At 44.5% G+C, this 22,455-nt stretch overlaps 1 protein-coding gene and 1 pseudogene across 1 annotated transcript in view; one reads left to right on the top strand and one right to left on the bottom strand.

Moving 5' to 3' along the window:
• Fgd6 (FYVE, RhoGEF and PH domain containing 6) overlaps positions 1–22,455 on the bottom strand; it is a 121,653-nt gene that overhangs the window by 59,427 nt on the left and 39,771 nt on the right. Inside the window, exons 3-5 of the mRNA XM_038314827.1 lie at positions 18,006–18,153; positions 1,092–1,159; positions 977–1,007 (exon numbers count right to left, since the gene is read on the bottom strand). Coding sequence (XP_038170755.1) covers positions 977–1,007; positions 1,092–1,159; positions 18,006–18,153 — 247 coding nt within the window. The remainder of the gene's footprint in view (positions 1–976; positions 1,008–1,091; positions 1,160–18,005; positions 18,154–22,455) is intronic.
• LOC119803748 lies at positions 9,581–9,675 on the top strand (annotated as a pseudogene).

The following is a 22,455-nucleotide window of genomic DNA, read 5'->3' as shown; positions in this document are numbered from 1 at the left end:
CAGCTGCCTGTGTGTCCAGGTGACCCCTGGTCTTCTCCTCTCCTCCTTTTTCTTGCTCCTCCCTTCTTTTCGTCTATTTATCCTCTCTGCCTGGCAGCCCCACCTATACCTTTCCTGCCTACCTACTGGCCATTCAGCTCTTTATTAGACCAATCAGGTGTTTTAGACAGGCAAAGTAACACAGCTTCGCAGAGTTAAACAGGTACAATGTAAAGAATGCAACACATCATCATATCATTTAAACAAATGTAACACATCTTAAACTAATATTCCACAACAGAAATTTGGGATATTGGGCATATCTTGCCAAAAAATAACAAAAACAGAGTAGCATCAAAAGCACTTTGACTTGCAGCAGACACGCAATCTTGTAAAAACTCGAAGGACAAAAGTTTGTAAGAGGAAAAACAAGCCTGTGGTCATATACACACAGCTCTTTCCGAACAGGTCTGTTCAAGGTGACTGCGGTTAAAAAAAAAGTTAGCAATGCTGTCTCAAGCGTCTCTGTTTCTGGGAACTATTTAGATTAAAGAAGACATGCCTCCAAAAGATACGACATCATTATGGGAGCTGGGAGTATAGTTTTGGGGAAGGAAAAAGGAGAGAGAGAAGAGGAGGAGGGAAGAGGAGGAAGTGAGGCAGAAATGGGGCAAGAAGAGGAAAATGAGGAGGAGGAGAGAGTAGCAGCAGCTGTCACGGCTCATTTATTATGAAGAGATGGAAGGTGCTGAAGATTATTATTCAGAAATCATCTAGGTACATCTAGATGCAAATAAAATACAACTTGTGAAATGCCTATTATATATAATTTATAAACCTATAAGTATATAAAATCTTATTATAAATTTAAAATGTAACCAAGCACTAGAGAGCACAAGGGTATAATTTACTTGTTAGCTGTGCTAACCTTTAGGGTGGGAAAAGGACAGGACTGGGGATAATCTTAGATTCGAGAAAGACATGAGCAGATACTTACAATATGCAAAAGTTTTAACACATCCACAAACCTGTTTAAAAAAAAAGAACCAATAAGAATTTTTTAATAAGTCAACTGGGAAGAACAGCTTCTAAACTGCTAACTTGATACCTACACTTTCTCGGAGCTCATGATCTCCTTGGCAATATGATGAACTTTGCTTTTCATCCCAGTATCTTCATCCTGAAGAAAAAGAGTGCATTGAGAAAGAGTGAATTCACAAAATATGGCATCAGCTATGAGCTGGTTAGACATGTATTTTAGCCCTGATCCTATGTTATCCATAAGCACACAATTCACACTACACAATACCTCAAAGGCAAACATGGGGAATTAAATAAGATAATAAACCATAATACAGAAGTAGCTGAGAGAAATCAGGAATTGGGTTAGAAGACACATGCCTTTCATTTTAGCCCTTAGATAGATAGATCGTAAAGATAGATAGATCTTTACGAGATTGAAGCCAGTCGGGTGTGTACAGTGAGTTCCAGACCATCCAGCGCTACATATTGAGGCCTACATATTGAGACCACTAATCAATCAATCAATCAATCAATCAATCAAAGGCATCAAAGTTTCAACATGGAAATGCCATATTCTGCAAGGGAAACACCTCTGAGTGCGTATCACAAGAAGCCCAGTGAGATCATGTATATATAAGTAATCCCAACACTCAGGAGACTTGAGGCAGGAAGATGGTAGGTTCTAGATCTATTTCAACAATATTACAAGACTGGATAAAATAAATAAATAATTTAGATAATGTATGGCGAAGTGTTATGATGAACTAGTAATGGGTTGTGTAAGTTAAATCACTCTAATTCTGAAAGTACAGTTAATTGGGGCTCTTCATGACAGTATATATCTGGCATCATCTCAAGGACGCCTTTTAATTATTCCTTGGTGGGAACATTAAATACCCCAATAAGGACACAAAGTGTACATGTCCGGGAAAAAATGAAGATGATTTGGAAAGTGCTTTCAACATTTAGAGGAGTGTGTTGTTGTTTGTAGGGGACAGACAGAAAAATTTCCCTTTCTATTCTCTGAAAGATCTGAAAACATAATTCGTCAGTGAAGAGGAATGAACAGTAAATAAGGAGCAAGCAATTAAAACTTTTACTTAAGATGAAATGACAGCTGGAACCAGGCTGGGGATATAACTTAGCAGTACAAGCTTATTCCACATACACAAGGCCTTAGCCCCTAGCAGAGCACATATGTATGCACACATGAACACACACACACACATAAACACACACACACACATACACACACACACACACACACAAATTAAAATTAAAGAGCAATTTCTGCTACCATGAAAATGAAAAAGCTCTGATACTTCTGTAGAAGGGCATCAGGCCCCATTTTGTAAAGTTTTTTTTTCCATTCCTGTTGCTATGCTGTTTGCACTCTTCCCAGCATTGGCAGCACCAAGACAGTTACTTTGTTGCTATTGGGCAAGGAAACACATTAAAAAGTCACCATGGCAATGCAGTAGTCATTCAATAACAGAACGCCACTTGGGGCGGGCGGGGTGGGGCGGGTGGTGTATTAAAGCGATGGCTCTCAAGAGCAGCCTTCTCTACACTGAAGTGGTGCGCCATCCCGAAAGATCCACTTTAGCACAGTGACAGTTCAAAGTATTATCTTCATTCTTCATTTTATTTTGTTTTTCAATTTGTTTTGTTTCATTTTGAGACACGGGTTTTGCTGTAGTCCAGGCTGGCCTCAACTCACACACAGCCTTTGTATCTCAGCCTCCTGAGGTCAGGGATTGGAGGCACAATCACATCTCAGTATGTTTAGATTTATATGTTTATGTTCCTATCTCAGCCTCCTGAGTTTGGGAATTATAGGCACAGCCACACTTCAATGTGTCTAGATTTTGTTCTCAATGTTCTTCAATATGTTTAGATTCTGAGTTTTGTTTGTTTGTTACAGTGCTAAGGACTGATCTGAGAGGCATAGCACACGCTAGGTAAGAGCTCTACAAGGGAATCACATACTCAGCCCCTGGAATCTGGACATGTATGTACTTCCCTACTTATTTTAATGTGTGAGTACATGTGCACCAAGCATGGGTAAGAGACACTGGAGGTGAGAAAATGGCACTGGATCCCCTGGAAATGTCAGGACACTGTTGTGAGCTGCCATGTGCGTGCTTGGAATTGAACCAGTGTCCTCCACAAGAGCAGTTAGCAATCTCAACCACTGAGCCAGCCATAGAAAAAATATTTTAAATTGTAGTCATGTCTGTGTTCATGTAAATTAGAAATACAGGGGAGATCTTTATTTTTATACCCATTTAAATTTGCTTTTAAGACCATTAGATCATGAATAGTAGTTGTAGTCATAAGGATCAATTAATTCAAATACAGCAAAGATACTCTAGAGCAGAAGACCGACTGACTGTAGAGCGGTAAAGTCGATTATCAGAGGAGTTGGGGGTGGGGATTATGCTCAATAGAAGACTGCTTGCCTGGCATGCTCGAGGTCCTGGGTTTGACCTCAGCAATACACCTAAAAATGGAGTGAACTGAAAAGAAAATCCAGATTTCAAATTATTAACCTAAAAAGTACTGTATCATTGTATCACAGGAGAGGGAGATGGCTCCATAGTCAAGTGCTAGCTATGAATATGTGCAAGCTCGAAGAAGAGGAGGAGGAGGAGGAGGAAGAGGAAGAAGAGGAGGAGGAGGAGGAAGAGAAGAAGTGGCACGGTGCACATGGAGACAAGTGAATTCCCGAGTTTACTGTCGGAACTGTCGAACTATGATACTGAGCATAAAGCAGGCTCAGTGAAAGACCATTCCCCCAAATAGGTGAACAGCAATTAAGGAAGGCATCCGAGATCTTGGGTCTCCGCAGACAAATATACAAACGTACACACAGAAACACACACACAAAAATGTATTAAACAGTGCATCACTTTCGACTTCTGGTAATAACCTTGACACGCCTTCCCAATATACACTGCTAAATACACACCCAATACAATTAATTACTTCCCTATAAAGACTTGACAAGTCCAACATCCTGCAAAATTTACATCGAAGCTTCTTTTTGTCAAACAACTTGTTAAAAGTAACACTACCAGATTTGCTGTATGGCAGACTGGACTAAACTGGTCCTCCTGCCTTTGTGTCCTGAGTGTTGGGATTACGGGCGGGTGTGAAGTCGGTCACTAATACAGGTTTGCCTGTGTTTGTCCCTTCCATGTTTTCTTTTATCACAGAAAAGTTGGCGTGCAATACCAAGAAACCTTTCTACTGATACAGATTGTTCTGCCAAAATATTCGGAGAAAGCTACAACCCAACTATCTACGAAAAGAATCTTTAAATGGCAAATATGATGGCTAATTCTGCCCGTCAAAACACTTGAGAAGAAGGCACCTCAATGGAGACACTGCCTCCGAGTCTGTGGAGCACTTCTTAGATTGCTAGCTTGTGTAGAATTGCTCCGCCCACTGTGAGTGGTACTCTCCATGGACAGGTAATCCTTGGCAGTAGAAGAAGGACAGACAAATGTGAACCTGTGGCATTCCCTCGTGGTCTCTGCTTCAGTCCCTGACTCCAGGTTCCTACCTGGAGTATCAGAGCTTTGGTTTCCCTCAATTGATGGGCTGTATTCCTTTCCTTTCCCACATTACTTCTGGTTATGTTATTTATCACAGCAACAGAAACCAAACCAAAACAACTGACTACTAATTCAAAGTACAGGTTGATGGCATATGCCTTTAATCCTAGCACTTGGGAGGCAGAGGCCAGGCTCTGTGAGTTCAAGGCCAGCCTGGTCTACAGAGCAAGTTCCAGGACAGCTTCAAAGCTACACAGAGAAATCCTGCCTTATAAAAAACAAAAAAACCCAGAGTACATAAAAACATAGTCTAATTTGCCTAGCATGCTTTACCTTTCCTTTTCTCCGCTCTCACACTCTATTGCTATGGGGTTTGACTTCTGCCCCCATTAGCATCCACTTTCCTAAAGTAAGTTCTTGAATCATTAAGACTAATGGGATGCACAAGTTTTGTTCTACTCCAACCACCCACCTTCTAGGACAGAGGCGTGGCTAACACCCTCAGGAGGCACAATCTGACCTTGCAGACCACACCTCAGCCCTGCACTAATGGGAGGGGACTGCATATGTTTTTGCACACATGCACCCTCGGATAACTGATATTCTGAACACCTACCGAATCAATGCTTTTCTAATCACATTATACATTGCCTCCTTACTATCTGTAACTATAAGATCAATGCTAATGAAGGACAGTATATATTTTTAAAATTAGAAATTCATTAAAGGCCTAGGAATATAGTCCAGTGATGCATAGAAAGTTCAAGACCCTTCATTTGATTCCTAGCACTGCTCCCAATCCCCTCAAACCCTGCCCCACATATAAAAACCCAAAACTCAAGAAGGTGTGGACTAGAGGTATGGCTCAGCAGTAAAAAGCACCTGCTGGCCAGGTACAGTGGCACACACCTTTATTCCAGAAGGTAGGCAACAGAGCCAGGCAGATTCCTGTGAGTTTGCAGTCAGCCTAATCTACATAAAGAGTTCCAGGCCAAGACGGACTACAAAGAAAGACCCAGTGAGAAACAAACAAACAACACTTGCTGTTCTTGGACAGAATCAGGATTTATTCTCAGTACCCACATGGCAGCACACAAGCATCTGTAAGGCCATTTCCAGGAGATCCAGTGTCCTCACTGGTTTCCTGGGCAGCAGGCAAAGCAGTCATCCACATCCAATAAATCTTTCTTCTAAGGTATAACTACTTTGGCACTTGCCTTTTCTTCCCTTTCCTCCTCTTAGTACTGTCCTAGCACTGGGGCTCTACTCTATGCTCGAGCCTTGCTCTACTGAGCCTAAATCAGTCAGAACTGTGTAGTGTGGGACCCTCCGTAATAATGAAGATACACCATCCCTAGGCAGACAGCATGTGTCTACTACAGTGAATGACAAGAGTACAGACTAGAGAACTTGTTTATACATCATAACTCTAGAAAAGGACTAGTATCCAGAATACACACACACACACACCTCTCTGATGACTATAGGGCTCATTAGTTAAAGAGAACTTGGGCAGAAGACCCAAGTTCAGTTCCCGGCACCTACAGAGTGACTCACGACCATCCATAACTATATTTCCAAGTGATCTAATGACCTCTTCAGGTACCAGGCATGTATGCAGTATACAAAAATACACATGCAACAAAAATAAAGATTTTTAAAAACCTCTGAAAACTCAAACAACTCAGAAATGAGAACAGATGTGAGCAGACATTTCACCAGCAGATAGAAGATTAGCCAGCCATTATATGAAAATGCCCTGTCATAGCCATGTTAGAACTACAATAAGGTAGGACCTCACACCCACAGAAGAGCTATAATTAAATGCATCAATCAAGGCAGGCATAGTGGCACAAACTTGTAAGGTAGGAGGATCAGGAAATGGAGGCTAGCCAGGCTATATAACCAGATCCGATCCCAAAACAAACAAACAAAATACAAAGAATCAAATGCCATCAGAACTCAGGAAGCTGAGGCAGAACGATCTTCAACTGTAAGCCATCCTGGACTATCGAGCGAGTCACTGTCTTGAAATATAAAGCCAAGGAGGTGTTGGCAAGATGTGGAGCTGCTGGTCCTTGTATACAAGGCAGGTGGGGACGGTAGCCCTTATATGTTCTGATTCAGGTTTCTATAGTTGCCTAATGCCAGAGACAATTTACATTTCTATCTTTCTTTTAAATGTTTTAAGTTACATTTGCGCTCTCTCTCTCTCTCTCTCTCTCTCTCTGAGTGTGTGTGTGTGTGTGTGTGTGTGTGTGTGTGAGAGAGAGAGAGAGAGAGAGAGAGAGAGAGAGAGAGAGAGAGAGAGAGAGAGAGAGAACATGAAGGTCAGAGGGCAGCCAGCAGGAGTTCATTCTCTCCTACCATGTGGGTCTCATGGATTAACTTCAGGTCATGGAGCCTGGCAACTGGATGGCAAACACCTCTTCCCACTGAGCCATCTCACCAGCTCATCTCTCTTATCCTTATTATCCTGAGCTTGTTTCCACGAGGAAGGAGTCAGTAGCATCGTCATGCCATCCTCCTAAAACGTGAAGATATTTGACCTTGAAATCAGTAAAAGAAAATAGCTCTGCTGCAGCCAATCTCCTGCTCTGTGAAGCTGGGTACTGCAGCCAATGCCCTGCTCCGAAGCTGGGTTTGATCACTAGACTCAGAGACACACCTTATAGCTAAGATTCCCAGGTAGCTATTTCAAAACTTTAAAAACATAAATCTGGGATGGAGTGTGAGCGTTTGAAGAAGGGATTAATAAAATAGCCCAGCTGAGCTCCTGGAGTACAATCGAAAAGAGGGAGGAGCAATAATGTGAACAAAGGGGAAACCCACACAATCAGCTGACCGGAGCTAATGGCAGCTCACTGACTCTGGACTGACAACTAGGGAACCTGTGTAGGACCAAACTAGGCACCCTGAATGCAGGTGACAACAATGTGGCCTGGGTAGGATCTAACCCTATTGCATGAACTTTTTTTTCTCTAGGAAGAGATACCTTGCTCAGCCTAGGCAGGTCGCTAGGCAGGCAGGGTGGGGGTGTGTCTGGGCAGGGTTTGGTTTTGCCTCAATGAGCTGAAGAGACAGACTTAGTTGACTTTTCAGGGGAGGCTGTACCCTCCCTGAGGAGTGAAGGGGGGTGGGGTGGGGAGAGCAGGAGGATAGGAGGGAGGGGGAACTGGGATTGGCATGTAAAAAAATAAATATTCTTAAAAAATAGCACAGGAAAGGGCAGACAAAGATAAGCAAGGTACAAGTGTGTGTACGTGCATGTGTGTGTCTATGAAGATATCTTAATGAAACCCAATATTTTGTATAACTAGAAAAAACTTTAAAAAGAAATAGCCACAATCTTCAAGAAGTGGGCATAGGGAATAAAGCCACAAACTATCACAACTGTGAACCTGCTGAGCATCTAAGGAGGCCACACTAAGGCAGAACGTGGAGTCGGGAAGGCTCCACACAGAAAACGCACCTGATGCCCTTCAGCCGCTGGAAACACTCAGACAAGACCGTCAAGCATGACGCTCGGAGAGGCTGACCACGGGAGCACAGACCCACGCACAGCTGCCTTAGACTTTTCAGCTCTCTCACCGTCTAGGTTCCCAGCATAGAGAAAGCTCTCTATGAGATATCTGCACATCTAACTCAAGAAAGGTCATCTGAAGTAAGTGCAATTGTCTTGCATTTCCTCCCCAAAACTCCCTCAACCAGGGAAGGCTAACTCATAGAAAAGAGGAAAAGGTCTTAGTCTACTGAGCCAAATATAACCCTCTCTTTTTTTCTAAGGACTGCCACCCAAGAGAGACTTGGTCTACACAATGACAACCAGAGCTCAGGGTGCATCCTCCCCCACCTACACTTCCCTATGAACTGTGTGGCCCTTCTCTGTGTGGCTCCCATACACATGCTAACAAACGTGCCTGCTTTTTCTCTAGTTGGTGTGCCTGCTTGGCTTCTTGCAGCTGACTCAGACAGGGAACCAACCTGTAGAGGAAGCGAGGCCTTCCGTATACCTACTGCACATCCCCACACATCAATGCCAGGAACCTGAAGTTCTCTCTTGTCAGTGCCACCTTCTGAGTCAACAAAGCCTGTTGATTTATCCTTCAGAGTATTTCCTTAATTGACCCTTTCCTTAATGTGTGCTAGACTTCTGTCACTTGACAAAACATCCAAGACAAACAACCTAGACGAGGTCTAACTGGGCTCACGGCTCCAGGGATTTCAGGCAGTGGTCTCTGCATTGCTTAGGCCAAAGGTGGCACAGTTTGTCAAGGCAGGCGTGTGTGGCAGAGGAACTGCTTGACTCAGCAACCGCAGGAGCAAAGAGAAAGACAAGGCGTTTCCCAATATATCCACCAATGCTGCTTTTCCTCCCACTCCTCCACACCCCTTCCTTGACCCCAGCCAAACAGGTACCACCTTGTATTTCCACGTGAGTTCTGCCCTCCTCTGTCTCTTTCTAGACACCTTTCCTGGCTTCAGAATTCCCTTCTGTTCAAGGCCATCTTTCCTTCCAAGGACTTCTGACTGCCACATTCTGGGACATTCTTTATGGGCTAGAGAGATGGCTCAGCGGTTAAGAGCATTGCCTGCTCTTCCAAAGGTCCTGAGTTCAATTCCCAGCAACCACGTGGTGGCTCACAACCATCTGAAATGAGATCTGATGCCCTCTTCTGGCCTGCAGGCAGACCCACAAGACAGAATATTGTATACATAATAAATAAATGAATATTTAAAAAAAAAGATGAGAGTCGCAGGTTGTCCCTTTACGAAGGCTGCCCTGATCCTTTTCTGTTACCTTCAAAGGACAAGGTTACTTTCTAGTTCATATGTTATGTATAAGACGCTCGAGGGGTTGTTACTATCTGCTGACCCTCCCAATATCCTCTGTAGTCTACCTATTTACTTTTGTATCCTTCTATACATAAGCATAGTGCCTAATACACTGTTCAAGGAAAATTCACGAACATGTAAATGTATACAGGTGGCTGCCACTTTCTTAGAACCTAAGACCAGTGCTCGCTTCAGCAGCACATACACTAATATTGGAACGATACAGAGAAGATTAGCATGGCCTCTGTGGAAGGATGACATGCAAATTTGTGAAGCAGCCGGGGAGAGAGAGAGAGAGAGAGAGAGAGAGTGAGAGAGAGAGAGTGAGAGAGAGAGAGAGAGAGAACTTAAGACTAGAGCACACTGTTTGATATGTTATATATCATAAAACACAAACTCGAACTCAAAATCCGTGGCACATACAATAAAGGATAGTGGGTTGAACTAAATAAGGGAACCTAATCTAAGAGTATATACATAGTTTTCTATTTTTTGTCTTTTTCTATGATTTATTGTATTTTTAGATCTATTGGGGGTGTGAGTGTTTTCCCTGTGTGCGACTGTATATGTACCTGTGCCTTTAGAAGCCAGAGAGGAGGCTGGAGTTACAGATGGTTTTGAGCCACTATGTAAGAGCTGGGAACCAAACCTAGGTCCTCTGAAATAAAAATGTGCTTTAACCATGGAATTATCCCTGCACTCTTTCATTTTTTAAGCCATGGCCTAACTATACAGCCTTGGCTGGCCTGGAACTCACTACATAGATCAGAATGACCCCTAACACAGACCACTGCCTGATTCTGCCTTTCAAGTGCTGGGATTAAAGGCGTTCACCACCGTTCGTTCCACATAAGATTTATTTTAATGGTGTGAGTATGTGAGTGTGTGTGTGTGTTGTGTGTGTGCGTGTGCGTGCGCACGCGTGTGCACGTGTGTGAACGCAGATGCTAACAGAGGCCAAAGCTTTGGTTGTAAGCAGCCTGATGTGTTGTGGGTACCTACTAGGAACCAAACTCCCATCTTCTACACGAGCAAGCAGTACCGGCTCCAAACTGCTGAGCCATCCCTCCAAGCCTCTACTTTTCCTTTTAAGCTAGGAAAATTACAGACTTAAATGAAGGCATGTTAGTAGACTAGAAATCAATGGGCTGTAGTCATCTGAAAAGTCAAAGACAACAAATATTAAAAGTTCTATATTCTCTCCATCATGTAAGAATAGTCACTGATTTGGACCCAGCCAAACAATGATGGGAACACACCTTGTAAGACTTCAAGAAGCTGTGTTTGGCAGCTCAGGCTTTGGAGCTAATGAAACTGTATCACATTTCAAAGCAGACTGACTGTTAAATATCAACATCTCCCCAAAGCAAAGCATACTGCAATGGAAGTCAAGATGATCGCCACAGACAAAAGAAAACACATTGTCAAGGGTCATGAAATAACACACACACATTAAACACAGAGCCTTGGTCTGAAATCCAGTGATATGCTCTGATCTTTTGATAACACCCCAGCTTTGTCAGTTCTTCTTAACTGTGTTCTCTTTATTTTGCAGTTGCTGAGAACTAGTGATGGCCAATGATGTTCTCCCTGTGTGGTTAATGCTATCTGAGAGACCTTCTCTATCATAACAAGAGTTCTACTCGCAAGAGAAGAATGTCAACAGCAAGACCTGCCCTTTATCATTTTTATGTCACTGATGAGGTGATATCATGATGTTACCTAAAGGACATTGTCCTTTCCAGGATCCACCCTTCTCTTTGCAGGGGAATAATCACGAGCTATTTTCAAAAGATTTGAAAAAGAACAGAGAAACAAATATTCAGAGAAGCTACAAAGTTCTAACCATAAAGAAACAAAATGAATACACTTCCTTTAAAATTTTATTTTATTTTTTTGTTTCTTTCTTGAAACTAAGTCTCACTAAATTGTCTTGGGTGGCATGGAATTTACTATGTAGAAAAAAAATGGCTTCAAATTTGCAGGAATACTACTGTCTTTCCTTCCAAATGCTAAATGGGCACAAGCCACTATGCCCAACACATTTCTTTAAAACAAACATTTATTAAGACCTGAAAAGAACAATAAACTAAAATCTGAAGAACTTCCAGGGAGCTAAAGAGATGCCTCAGACGGCAAAGGACATGCCACACAAGTACAAGGACCTGAATTCAAATCCCCAGTATCAACACAAAAGCCGGGCGAGACAGCAAACACTCTTCTTGCTGAAGTTATGAGCTCCAGATTCAGGAAGAGCTGGGGGGAGGGGAGAGGAGGGAGTAAATAAATAAATAAATAAAGTGGAGAACAATAGAGGAAACCACCTGACAATGACTCTTGCCCTCTACATGTACATGTCCACACACATACCTGTTTAACACTCCCCCACACATAAGAATTCCCAAAGGGAATTAATAAAGATTCCCATGGTTTATTGCTTTACTCCAACTATTACTTTACTCCAAACATGTTCTATGGACATCATTTAGCTTCTGCGAACAATGTGCCAACCAGACTGTAATTAAAAATTCTAAATCAGGGGTTTTTAAGCAGGTTACACAGCCTTTCTAAAATTCCTTTTCTTCCTAGGATTCAAAGACAGCACATATGGTAGATCTTGTGGGGAGTTTTGTTGTTGGAAGCAGGTTTTCACTTTTCAGCCCTAGCTGGCCTCGAACTCATAGAGTTCCACCTAAGTGCTGCCTCCCAAGTGCTGGGATAAAAGGCCTACACCACCACACCTAGCTGTCTTTATGTGCCATAAAATGTGGTTTTACTCTTTAAATAGTTCAATGGTTCCTAGTGAAGTCAGGGCTGTCCATCCATCACCACAATCTGAATTTAGAATACTTCCTTCTCTCCCAAACAACTCTGTGCCCATTAATAGCCGCCCTCCATTCCTCTTTACAGCCAAATACTATTCTACTGTGTCGACATATCACACTTGTCTTTTTCACTTTTCAGCTGACGTGCATTTAAATTCTCTCGCTTTGGTCACTAGTCTAGTACTGCAGTGCTAGAATCGAGCCGCTGCTCAAGCCACACTGTCTGCGGCAGCCATCCCCTCTCAGATACTGACAGACACCCCACTAGGACAGTGTGACTCTCTAGCCAACAGACCTTCCAGTACCCGAGCATCGCACCTGGGAGTCGGTCTGTATCAAAGAGGATACTGGTGGCCACACATCCTGTCCCCAACGCCCTTCCCTTCCTCCTGTCCAGAAGGCAGAGAGCCTGACTGCCGGCTTGTGCTGAGAAACTACCCTTGTTCTCAGAAGGTCACTCTTGTCAGGTGGGCTCTAATTTCCTCTCCTTGGGGCCCCTACTAGGCTGTCTGTCACTGGGGCAGGAGCATAAACTCTCCCCAGGAGTCCCACCATGCTGTTATTTATGTATCCATGGTATCCAGACTTCTTCTAATCAACTTCTCACTCCCAACAATTCATCTTAGTGTCCCCTTAAACTCCCAAAGAGACCGTTCAATTACAAACAATGATAACAGGAACATTTTTGTACTAGCTTTTATATGGACATATATTTTCAACTATCTTGGGTAAGAAGGTACTAAATGTTGAGTTCTGGGCCACATGATGACTACAGTCAAGCTTTTAAAGAACTACAACTGTTTCCAAAAGTGCTTCTTCTTTTAAATTTTCCACATTCTCACCAATACTTCTGTTGTTGTTTTTGAGTTGTGGTCTAGCTACACTGTGCTGGCTGGCCTGGAACTCACTAGGTAGACCAGGCTGGCTTTGAACTCCTGTCAACCCTCCTGTCTTTGCCTTCCAAGTCCTGGGATTATGGGCATGTGCCACCGAACCTGACTATTGAAAGTGACTATTTATTTGTTCAAGGTCGTCCAGCACAGCAGAGCTAAGCCTGAACCAGTCATCCTCACTGAAGCAGAGCAATGACAAGCACAGAAGGACACTGCTTCCTTACTCGGGAAAGACCAGGCGCGTGTGGACTCATGGGCACATGCAGAATGCCTGCCATGAAATGCTTGAGATTCCCCTTGCTGTGTATGACCAGGAGGAACTGAACATTGGCTGTGCACTCACTCTGTGTCAGCAGGGCCATCATTCCTTCACAATAGTCCTTAAAGGAAGGGAAACATCAACCCTAGAATCTAATTCTTTCTGTTTTTCAGAGAGGGAAACAAAGGCTTAAAAAGGAAGTGAGGCGCTCAAAATCACAGAGCTTGAGAGAGGTGGGAACCCAAACAATTTCACTCCAAAGACTGTATTCTCCTAAGCACGAAGAAAGCAAATTACTTAAAAACATTCACTAGGCTCTGGTTAGGCAGACTGACAGCCATCTAGCAAGGTAGCTAATATATTCTACCTCATTGTTCTGGATGAAGACACACGATGTCAGTTCCTCAGAACAGTTGAGAATCCTGAAGGAGAGACATTATTGATGCTACTGATACAAGGTTTTTAAAAAAGGCACAGTGAACTGAAAAGGAGCACCAGTGGAAACAAGGAGGGTGGGCAGTGAGGGGCTCAGAGTGTAAAGATACCTGCCACATAAACCTCAAGAGTTGATTCGGGTCCCTGAAATCCACACAGGCGAGGAAAGAAGTGACTCACTAAAACTGTCCTCTGAGTTCTACAAATCTGTGACAGCCAGTGTTTGTGATAGCTGTGAGAATCACACCAATGTTAAAAAAAATAAAGATAAAGATTTAGCAGGCATATGGCGACATGGCACAAAAGGACATGAAACTATGAAATGAAGAAAGGGAGGGAAGCAAAGACAGGCACAAAGACAGAGAGGAACCTTAGGTGGTGAGGGCTATTTGTACACTGTGTGAAGATGTGTCGTTGTGATTGGTTTAATAACAGGCGGAACGGCCAATAGCTAGGCAGGAGAGGTTAGGCAGGACTTCCAGGCAGAGAGAGGAACTCAGTGTTAGAATCTAGGCATGCAAGAGACACCAGTCAGAAACAGAGGGAGTCAGACATACAGAATGGAGGAGAGGTAGATTAATAAAAATGGGTTAATTTAAGTTATAAGAGCTAGTTGGGAATAAGCGTAAGCTAAAGGCCAAGCTTTCATAATTAAGAATCAGTCTCTATGTCACTATTTTGGGGATGGCAATCCCAAAAAGAAAGTCTGACCAGAAAGACCCACTATACTTAGGAGTCTCCACTGACCACAAAATGCAGGAGTCAAGCAGGCAGTGACAGAACGTGATGCTGGGCAGAATCATGGACCACGTGAGAGCCTTGCTTTACACTGTGCGCCAGCATGATCTCCAGTGTCATGTGGAGATCACTGTGGTTACCACTTCAATAGAGAGAGAAACCGGACAAGGTTCAAGTAAAACAGAACAGGCCAAAACAACAGTATGAAGCAGGAAAAGAAAACGAGGAGAGCTTGATTTTAATTATGGCTCTCACACAATGCTATCTGAATGTTCTTTCTCAAGCTCTCCACAGGCATTGGCTCTTCGCGCTCATTTAAATTCTAGTCAAATACCACTTTCTCAGAGGCTTTCGTCCAAAGTAGCCACTGCGGTCTCCAGCACATCACTGTTATGTGCCCCGTGCAGCCTGGAAACACCCTGAGCTTCTTCCTGTTTATGAGTTTGGGTCCCTCTTCCTCCTCCACTGGGATGGGCATACCGCAAGAGCCAGGGTCACGGCCATCGCGGGTGTCTAACAAACACTGAGGCTACCTGGGACAGGAGGGCTATCCTTGACCTGCTCTGGGATCTGCACCCAGGAGCAGCAGCACAGAAACCGAGCCTGTGAAGGAGCAAGGTGTGAGCAGGGCAGAGGCGCAGCTCCATGACTGCCGAACACTCACTCTGCTGCCAGGGGCTTTACAGACCCCCTGCCTAAATGAGTTCTAGAAATGTTTCCAACACCCTGATCTGAGACTTAGTCCTGTCGAGCCCGGGGTGGGGTTTGTGTGTGTCTGGGGTGCCTGTTTGCTTTTGAGACAGTGTCTTACTCTACAGTCTATGCTAATCTGGAACTTAACATTTAACTGCAGTTGGCCCTGAACTCGTGCCAGTGCTCTCGCCTCTGCCTCCCAATGGCTAGAATTACAGATGTGTGCATCTGGTTCAGAAATTAAGTCTCGTCAGCAAACAACAAAGTCAAGGAGCTCGAACCCCACACTGGAGTCACAGTCTAACTTTTTCCACATAGCAAATCATTTATAAGTGATATTTTGTCCTCACTTACAAAGTGGCATTCTTTAAACCAAAAAGATTAAGTAGTCAGCTTCAAGTCACCCAAATCACAGCTGGCAACCAATTTTTTTATATTTATTTATTTCGTTATTTTATGTGCTGATGTGTTTTTGGTTGCATCTATGCATGTGCACCGCATGACATGATCAGGAGAAGGTGTCAGATCCTTGGAACTGGAGTTACTGACAGTTGGGAGTCATTATGAGAATGCTGGGAATTGAACCCAGGATCTCCATAAGAGCAACGAGGGTTCTAACCTGCTGAGCCACTTCCAGCCCCGGGACTCATTTTCAATAACCATGATGTACCATTCATTAAAGGTAGAAGGAGATGTAAACAGAGCAACACATGCCAAGCAGGAGGCATAATGGATTAGGAAAATATGACAAGGACTCAGGTGACTAGGGTTTTGTCCTTAGCTTGCAATGTTGTGAGGATCCTTCAAAACTCCATCCTGTAACACTCCAATACAGCATGAGGACATCGCTGTTATGCAAATTTTCCCTTCCATAATATCTTTATTCAAAGAAATGTGATTTCAAATGAAGCATATAGATGTTTATAATAAACTAAAACAGTACAATGAATTTCCCTATTATATATCCTTAAACCTTTATGAACATATGGACAATCTTCATGTCTCCTGAACACAGACACATACACACACGTCTGAATACAATAATACATACACACACTGGATTATTTTAAGAAAATGATTACTATATTAGCAACAGTGAGAGAGGTGATCCACTCATTGTTCACTAGACAGGATCTATAGTAACACAGGAGACGAGCTTCAGGGCACAGTTCTGAAGGATTAGCCCTGCGCCGGCTAGCTTTAGATCAGCTTGACACAAGCTAGAGTCATCTGGAAGGAGGAAACCTCAAATGGGAAAATGCCTCCATAAGATTTATAGTAGACGAGCCTGTAGGGCATTTAGTGATTGATGGGGGAGGGCCTATGCCATTGTGAGTGGTGCCATCCCTGGGCTAGTGGTCCGAGGTTCTATGAGAAAGAGGCTGAGCAAGCCAAGAAGGGCAAGTCAGTAAGCGGTACTGCTTTATGGCCTCTGAATCAGCTCTTGCCTCCAAGTTTGAGTTCCTGCCTTGGATTTCCTCATTAGACTGTGATTCAGGAAATGTAAACCAAACAAAGCCTTTTCTTCCCAAGCTGCTTTTGGTCATAGCAGTTTATTGCAGCAATAGTAACTGTAACATGAGCCCCACTAGTTTAACTGGCATAGGGAGACCCACCTTAACCGTGGGTAGTAGCATCGTGCCATGGGCTGGAGTCCTGGACTGAATACAGGGGAAAGCGAGCTGGGAACTAGCACCAGGGACCCTGTGCCTCAAGCTCATGCTGCCATGACTTCCAGGACATGAGGGGCTGTCCTTGAACTGTGAGCCAAATTAACCCTTCTTCCATTAAGTTTGTCTCATGTCAGGTATGTTGCCACAGCAGCGTGGGAAGTAACTGGCACAAACAGTAACCTCTGTTCTGTCCTTAAGAAGGCATGATCAGAACAGTGAGGTGGCTTGGGGGCTAAAGACACTTGCTGAAAACCTGGGCTTGAACCCACAAGGCACGTGGTAGGAGAGGTCTGACTCTCGCAAGTTGTATCCTGACTTCCACACATGTACCAAAGCACAGAAGCGTGCTCGCTCGAATGTGCTCCCCCCACACACAGAATGAATTTATTTTTAAAGATTTTAAAGACGTGATCAAGCCTCAAGTGCATAGAATTCCCTTCTTTCAAGAAATGTTAAGAACTGCCTGGGCTCATACCTATGATCTCAGTGCTCAGAAGGCTGAGGCAGAAGGACTGTTGTGAATGCGCCAATGTCAGACTAGGTCACACAGTGGGTCAGGGGGTTGGCTCAGTGGCCAAGAGCACTGGCTGTTCTTCCAAAGAACCAGGTTCAATTTTCCGCACCCACATGGCAGCCCACAAGTGTCCGTCTGTAACTCAAGCTCCAGGGGATCTGAGACATACGTGCAGACAAAACAGCCATACACATAAAATAAAACAAAACAAAACAAACAACAAAGAACCCACAACAAAGAAAAGTAAGAATTAGTGGCAGGACAAGAACAAGCCCTAAGAGAGATTCATGAACTAGACATAACTACATACATTTCTATACATGTATGCACATATAAAAAGCCATTAGTGAAATAATTTCTCAAAACCACTAAACGACCCTTAGGTGACACGCGGTTGGATGTGTAACACTGTAGGTGCTATATTACAGCAGGAACAAGACTTAAACTTGAAAACCATTTCCAGACTGCTCGCTAGGGGTGTTACTGCTGTTTTCCTATCAGTATGATAGATCGCATTCCCATGCACAGCGGCAGGCCAAGAAAAACAAAAGCAGAAGTAATTGATTGCCAAACATACCTGTTTATCTTCCAGCGGGTCTGGCTCTCCTTTGCTGGACTCGGAGCTGACGTCATCTTCATCAGAACTATTGATGACTTCCTCATCAGAGGGCAGGTCACCAAGACCCAGATGGAGACCGTCGTGCTGCTCCTGCGATGTTGCAGAGCTGCATCAACAGAGATGGATACCCATTAGTCACCTTCCACAAACCAGCATCAACTACCTGATCCTACATGGGAGAGACCATGCCTACGGGACTCGGAGGAATGGAAAACACCAGGCAAGCCAAACCCTACCTTGCCTTTGCCCGACTCAGCTGGTATAAACTCAAATTCACTCTGTGCTTAAAATCTGACTTCAGTACAAATTCAACTGATACTAATGAAGGCCATTGTGGGTGGTGCCATCCCTGGGCTAGTGGTCCTAGGTTCTATGAGAAAGAGGCTGAGCAAGCCAAGAGGGGCAAGTCAGTAAGCGGTACTCCTTAAAGGCCTCTGAATCAGCTCCTGCCTCCAAGTTTGAGTTCCTGCTTTGGCTCTCCTCATTAGACTGTGATTCAGGAGATGTAATAGGAGGAAGCAAGTTTCCCAGATGCCTCCATTCTGTTTCCATGCCTCCTTGCTTTAGAAGACTGAGTCTCTATTGATTCTGGTACAAACCAAGAGGACTTAGAGGGAGCACACTAGACATTGTTGAGAACTTTGGCCTTGATGTTTAAAAACAAAATGCCAAATCTGTAAAGCTTGGGAACTCCTGACAGTGAGTGTCCAATCAACAGTACAGGAGTAACAGTGAGCACGTGCCCACCACCCTAGTTATCACTGATAGATACCTGCAGTTCAAGATGGAGGCAGGACAGTGGACCTAGAGGGTGTCAGGCTCCAGCCTCCTACAGAACCCCTAAGGGAGCCTGGTGATCTAATGAGGACATTTAAACAAGCCCTCCTTCCAGGTGATTATGACTCAGCTCGAAGTTGGAAGAGCACTTCCAGGCCACTTATCAGCTCTTCCTTGACAGCCTGATCTCACCGAGGTGTCGCGTGTGTCCACACGGATCTCGGGCGGCTCACAGCCACGGTTCAATCCATTCTGGAAGGGGAATTCCACAGTCAAGTTCCCCAGGCAGAAGATGGAAATCATTCCGGCATAGGATGTACACACTCAGAAACAAGACGCTTTTAGAACTGCCTATCTAGACCCGGCTGGGTATAACTCCGCCATCTGAGTTCAGGCACAGTGGGAAACTGTCTCAGCAAACAACCAACTGCTTTTTCTGGTGGCAATCAGCAGCTAGTCTACCAGAGCATGTGCCTAGTAGAGAAGGTGAGGCCACTAAGAGAGCTGAAGAAAATCATCAGGAAGAACGCTCTAGCAGGAGAGAAATTTGCACTCTGTTCCTGCCGTGGCTCTTTCACAGGTCACGGGCAGGTCACTCAACTGCCAGAGTTCCAAATACAAGCATTTCTAACGTGAGTCTTCAAAGTGAAGGATAAATTTCCTGCCAGGTCCTGGACACACTGTAGAATAACAGACTGGCTTCAGAAACCATTCCTGCAGTTCAACGGCTACACAAACCAGTCGGATGGAGGCAAAATGCCAAAAGGAACACCTCCTACCACCAAGCGCCTGGCTTCCTGTTACTCAGTGGCCACGGCCTCTTATCACTCAACTGGGTGGATGCACACCTTTATCATAGGTGGCCTGGACAAGCGGGAGACTCACATCCTGGGGTGGGAGAGAGGCAGGGATTTTCCAGTCAGATCACTGACAGAATGAGCTGTTCCTGGGAGCAGGGCCGAGAGCCAGTTCAGTTAAGTTATTAGTGTTTGATTTGCACTGGCAAGAATAGTTAAAAGCAAACAAGGTGTAGACCAGAGCGCCTATTCATGAATCTAGAAGAAAACGTACCTTCACCTTTGGGGGGGGGATTCGGGGTGGGGGAGGTATTGGCTGTGCTGGGAACCAGAGAAGGGTCTCAGTGCGTACTAGGCAACAGCTCTCTCACTGAGCTCACAGCCAGTCCAGCTGGTTTCACCTTTGTTCCTTACTCTTTTGACCCTCTAGCCTTGCCGTCTCAGCACAGGTTGCATTTCTGATCAGTTGCCGGCATCATCTGGAAACTTCCTAAAAAAATGCAAAACTCTCAGCCCCTCCCTCCCCCGACCTGCAGGATCCGGATCCAAGTAGAGCTAGAAACTACTCTAGAAACTTCTTCCATAGCCCATCAGAGGGCTTTTCTGGACACGGGGATTTCAGGTGGTTGGTGATGAGGCCCCTGGGCTCTGATTCTGGTTACAGTTGAAAGGTGCTTCTCTGGCAACCATGGCAACCATTCAAAAGACGCTTCCATAAGAAGATGGCTAGTTATGGTCGTTGCTTTTAGGAATTCAAGAGAGAACATGATGGCACACACCAGTAATCTAGCTCGCCGTCAGGAGGCCGAGACAAGAGGATTATGAGTCTGAGGTCAATCTGGGCCCTAAAATCAAAACGGGAAACAACACCGACAACCAAACAAGGCTCCAAATGAAGTGCGAAAGTCACTATTTAAGAGCAGGGGAAGAAGCTGTAAATACGCACAGGGCTGACTGAGCATAAGGCTGGGCGGCACCGTGTTTTCCCCGGCATGTACGAGCTCCTTGGTCAATCCCAATACCACGGAAAGGGAAAACCAAACTTCACCAAACTTCACGAATCCAGACTACTGACATACAACACTGGGACGCTTCGACTTCCAAAGACTGCTTGCTGGCTGAAGCCGACCCAGATTCTCTTTTCACCCACCCCCCCCATCACGGATTGGTTTCTTTGTCTCTTCTGGGCCCTAAACCACCTCCCGCCAACAGCAACAATCGCTGATAGCAACAAAATCGCTAGTTTTCCTCATTAACACATAGCGCAGGGACAGCTGTGTTGTCTGCTGAATCCCACCATGCTGCCTGACATGGAATATCTCCACAAGTCCTTTTCACCTGTTTTGTTTGCTTTTGTTTTTCAAGACAGGGTTTCTCTGTAGCCCTGGCTGTCCTAGAACTCACTCTGTAGACCAGGCTGGTCTTGAACTCAGAGATCCGCCTCCTGGGATTAAAGGTGTGCGCCACCACTACCAGGCTACCTTTCCACAGCTCTCAAGGGTGAAAGGATGAAGGTGGGGACGCTGGGACTGAGAGGAAGGGATGGATGTAGGAGGGGAAAAACAACAACAACGTCTCCTGGAAGACCCGACATGGAATGACTCGAGTAAGCGGAACCAGCAGAAGGGCATTGGATCAGCCAGAGCAGACTGGGAATAAGGAACCTGAGTGCAAAGGAACAAAGGGCTTAGCGGCCCACGGGGAAGACAGCATCCAGAATCTACACTCATTTGTTGATTTTGATAACAGTTATTAAACGGTTTACCCATATAATTAAGTACAGCTTCCAAGTCAACCTTGATAATTTCAGACTTCTGATAACGAGCAGGCTCTGTACTGAGGCCTGACGCCGATCGCGCAGTGTGGAACTCTCCTATGCTTTGCATAGAAGAAAGTAACGCCTAACACTGCTCTGCAGGCTGGCGGGGCAGGACAGGGTTTCCTCCACATCTTCCTGTCTAGTCAACAGCAGAACACACACTCAGTTCTACCTCTCTCAGGCACCCACTCCAAATCAGATTTGCTTCTAAAGGAGACAGAGTTCTAGAAAGTCAAGAGAAAACCAAGCCAGAAACCAATTCCTGTTGGTAGGTACCGTCCCTCAAGTCCAAATGCCACAGTCTTGTAAATACAGGTTTTTAAGAGTTAAATTTTTCCCATGCTAAATTCTATGTGGACAGAACATTCTTTCTCGGCTGGAAAAGCACATCAAATTGTATATAAAACTTTATAGCAACAGGTCCTCCTTTAGAAAGTGTTTCGCTGGCTTCCTCCCGATCGCAAGAACATAAACCTGCTGAGTCGAACCAGAGAAACACCCCTCTGCTCCGGTACCTCCACAAGGGAAGGGTGAAAGCAGAGGAGACAGCCAGAGAAGCAGAGTGAGTCACCTAGCCACCGAGCATCTCCCAACTCTGAGAACAGCGGCTCAGGATAACGTGTCTGTCTTCTTACTGAGTCGGAGCTTGTAAATTTGAACTCCAGCCTTTTCTTCTACCCTCGACCCCGACCCAAGCTGAGGAGAATAAGTGCGCATGCGCACGATGCCGTTCCACTTAGTCTACGGGACTGTGTGTTTCCTTGGGCTGCTTTCATGGTATCACAGAATGAGCAGAAATGCGAGATTAGAGACTTGAAGGGTGAACATTACATGGGAAACTTAATTTTAAACGAGCTATCAGTTATTATGTAAGACTAACAGCCTCATAATTTCACCACGAAGCGGTTACTTCACTCCCCGTATAAAATCGTGGATTCCAGCATCAAAGGAAAACCATGGATCAAGTCAACAGCAACAAAAATGTGAAAATCTTTTCTCACATATTGTTGTTTGG

This window comes from Arvicola amphibius, chromosome 17, assembly GCF_903992535.2.
Source record: "Arvicola amphibius chromosome 17, mArvAmp1.2, whole genome shotgun sequence".
Taxonomy (NCBI): Eukaryota; Metazoa; Chordata; class Mammalia; order Rodentia; family Cricetidae; genus Arvicola; species Arvicola amphibius.
Note: the sequence above shows the minus strand (reverse complement) of the source record. Positions and strands in the feature narration are given on the sequence as shown.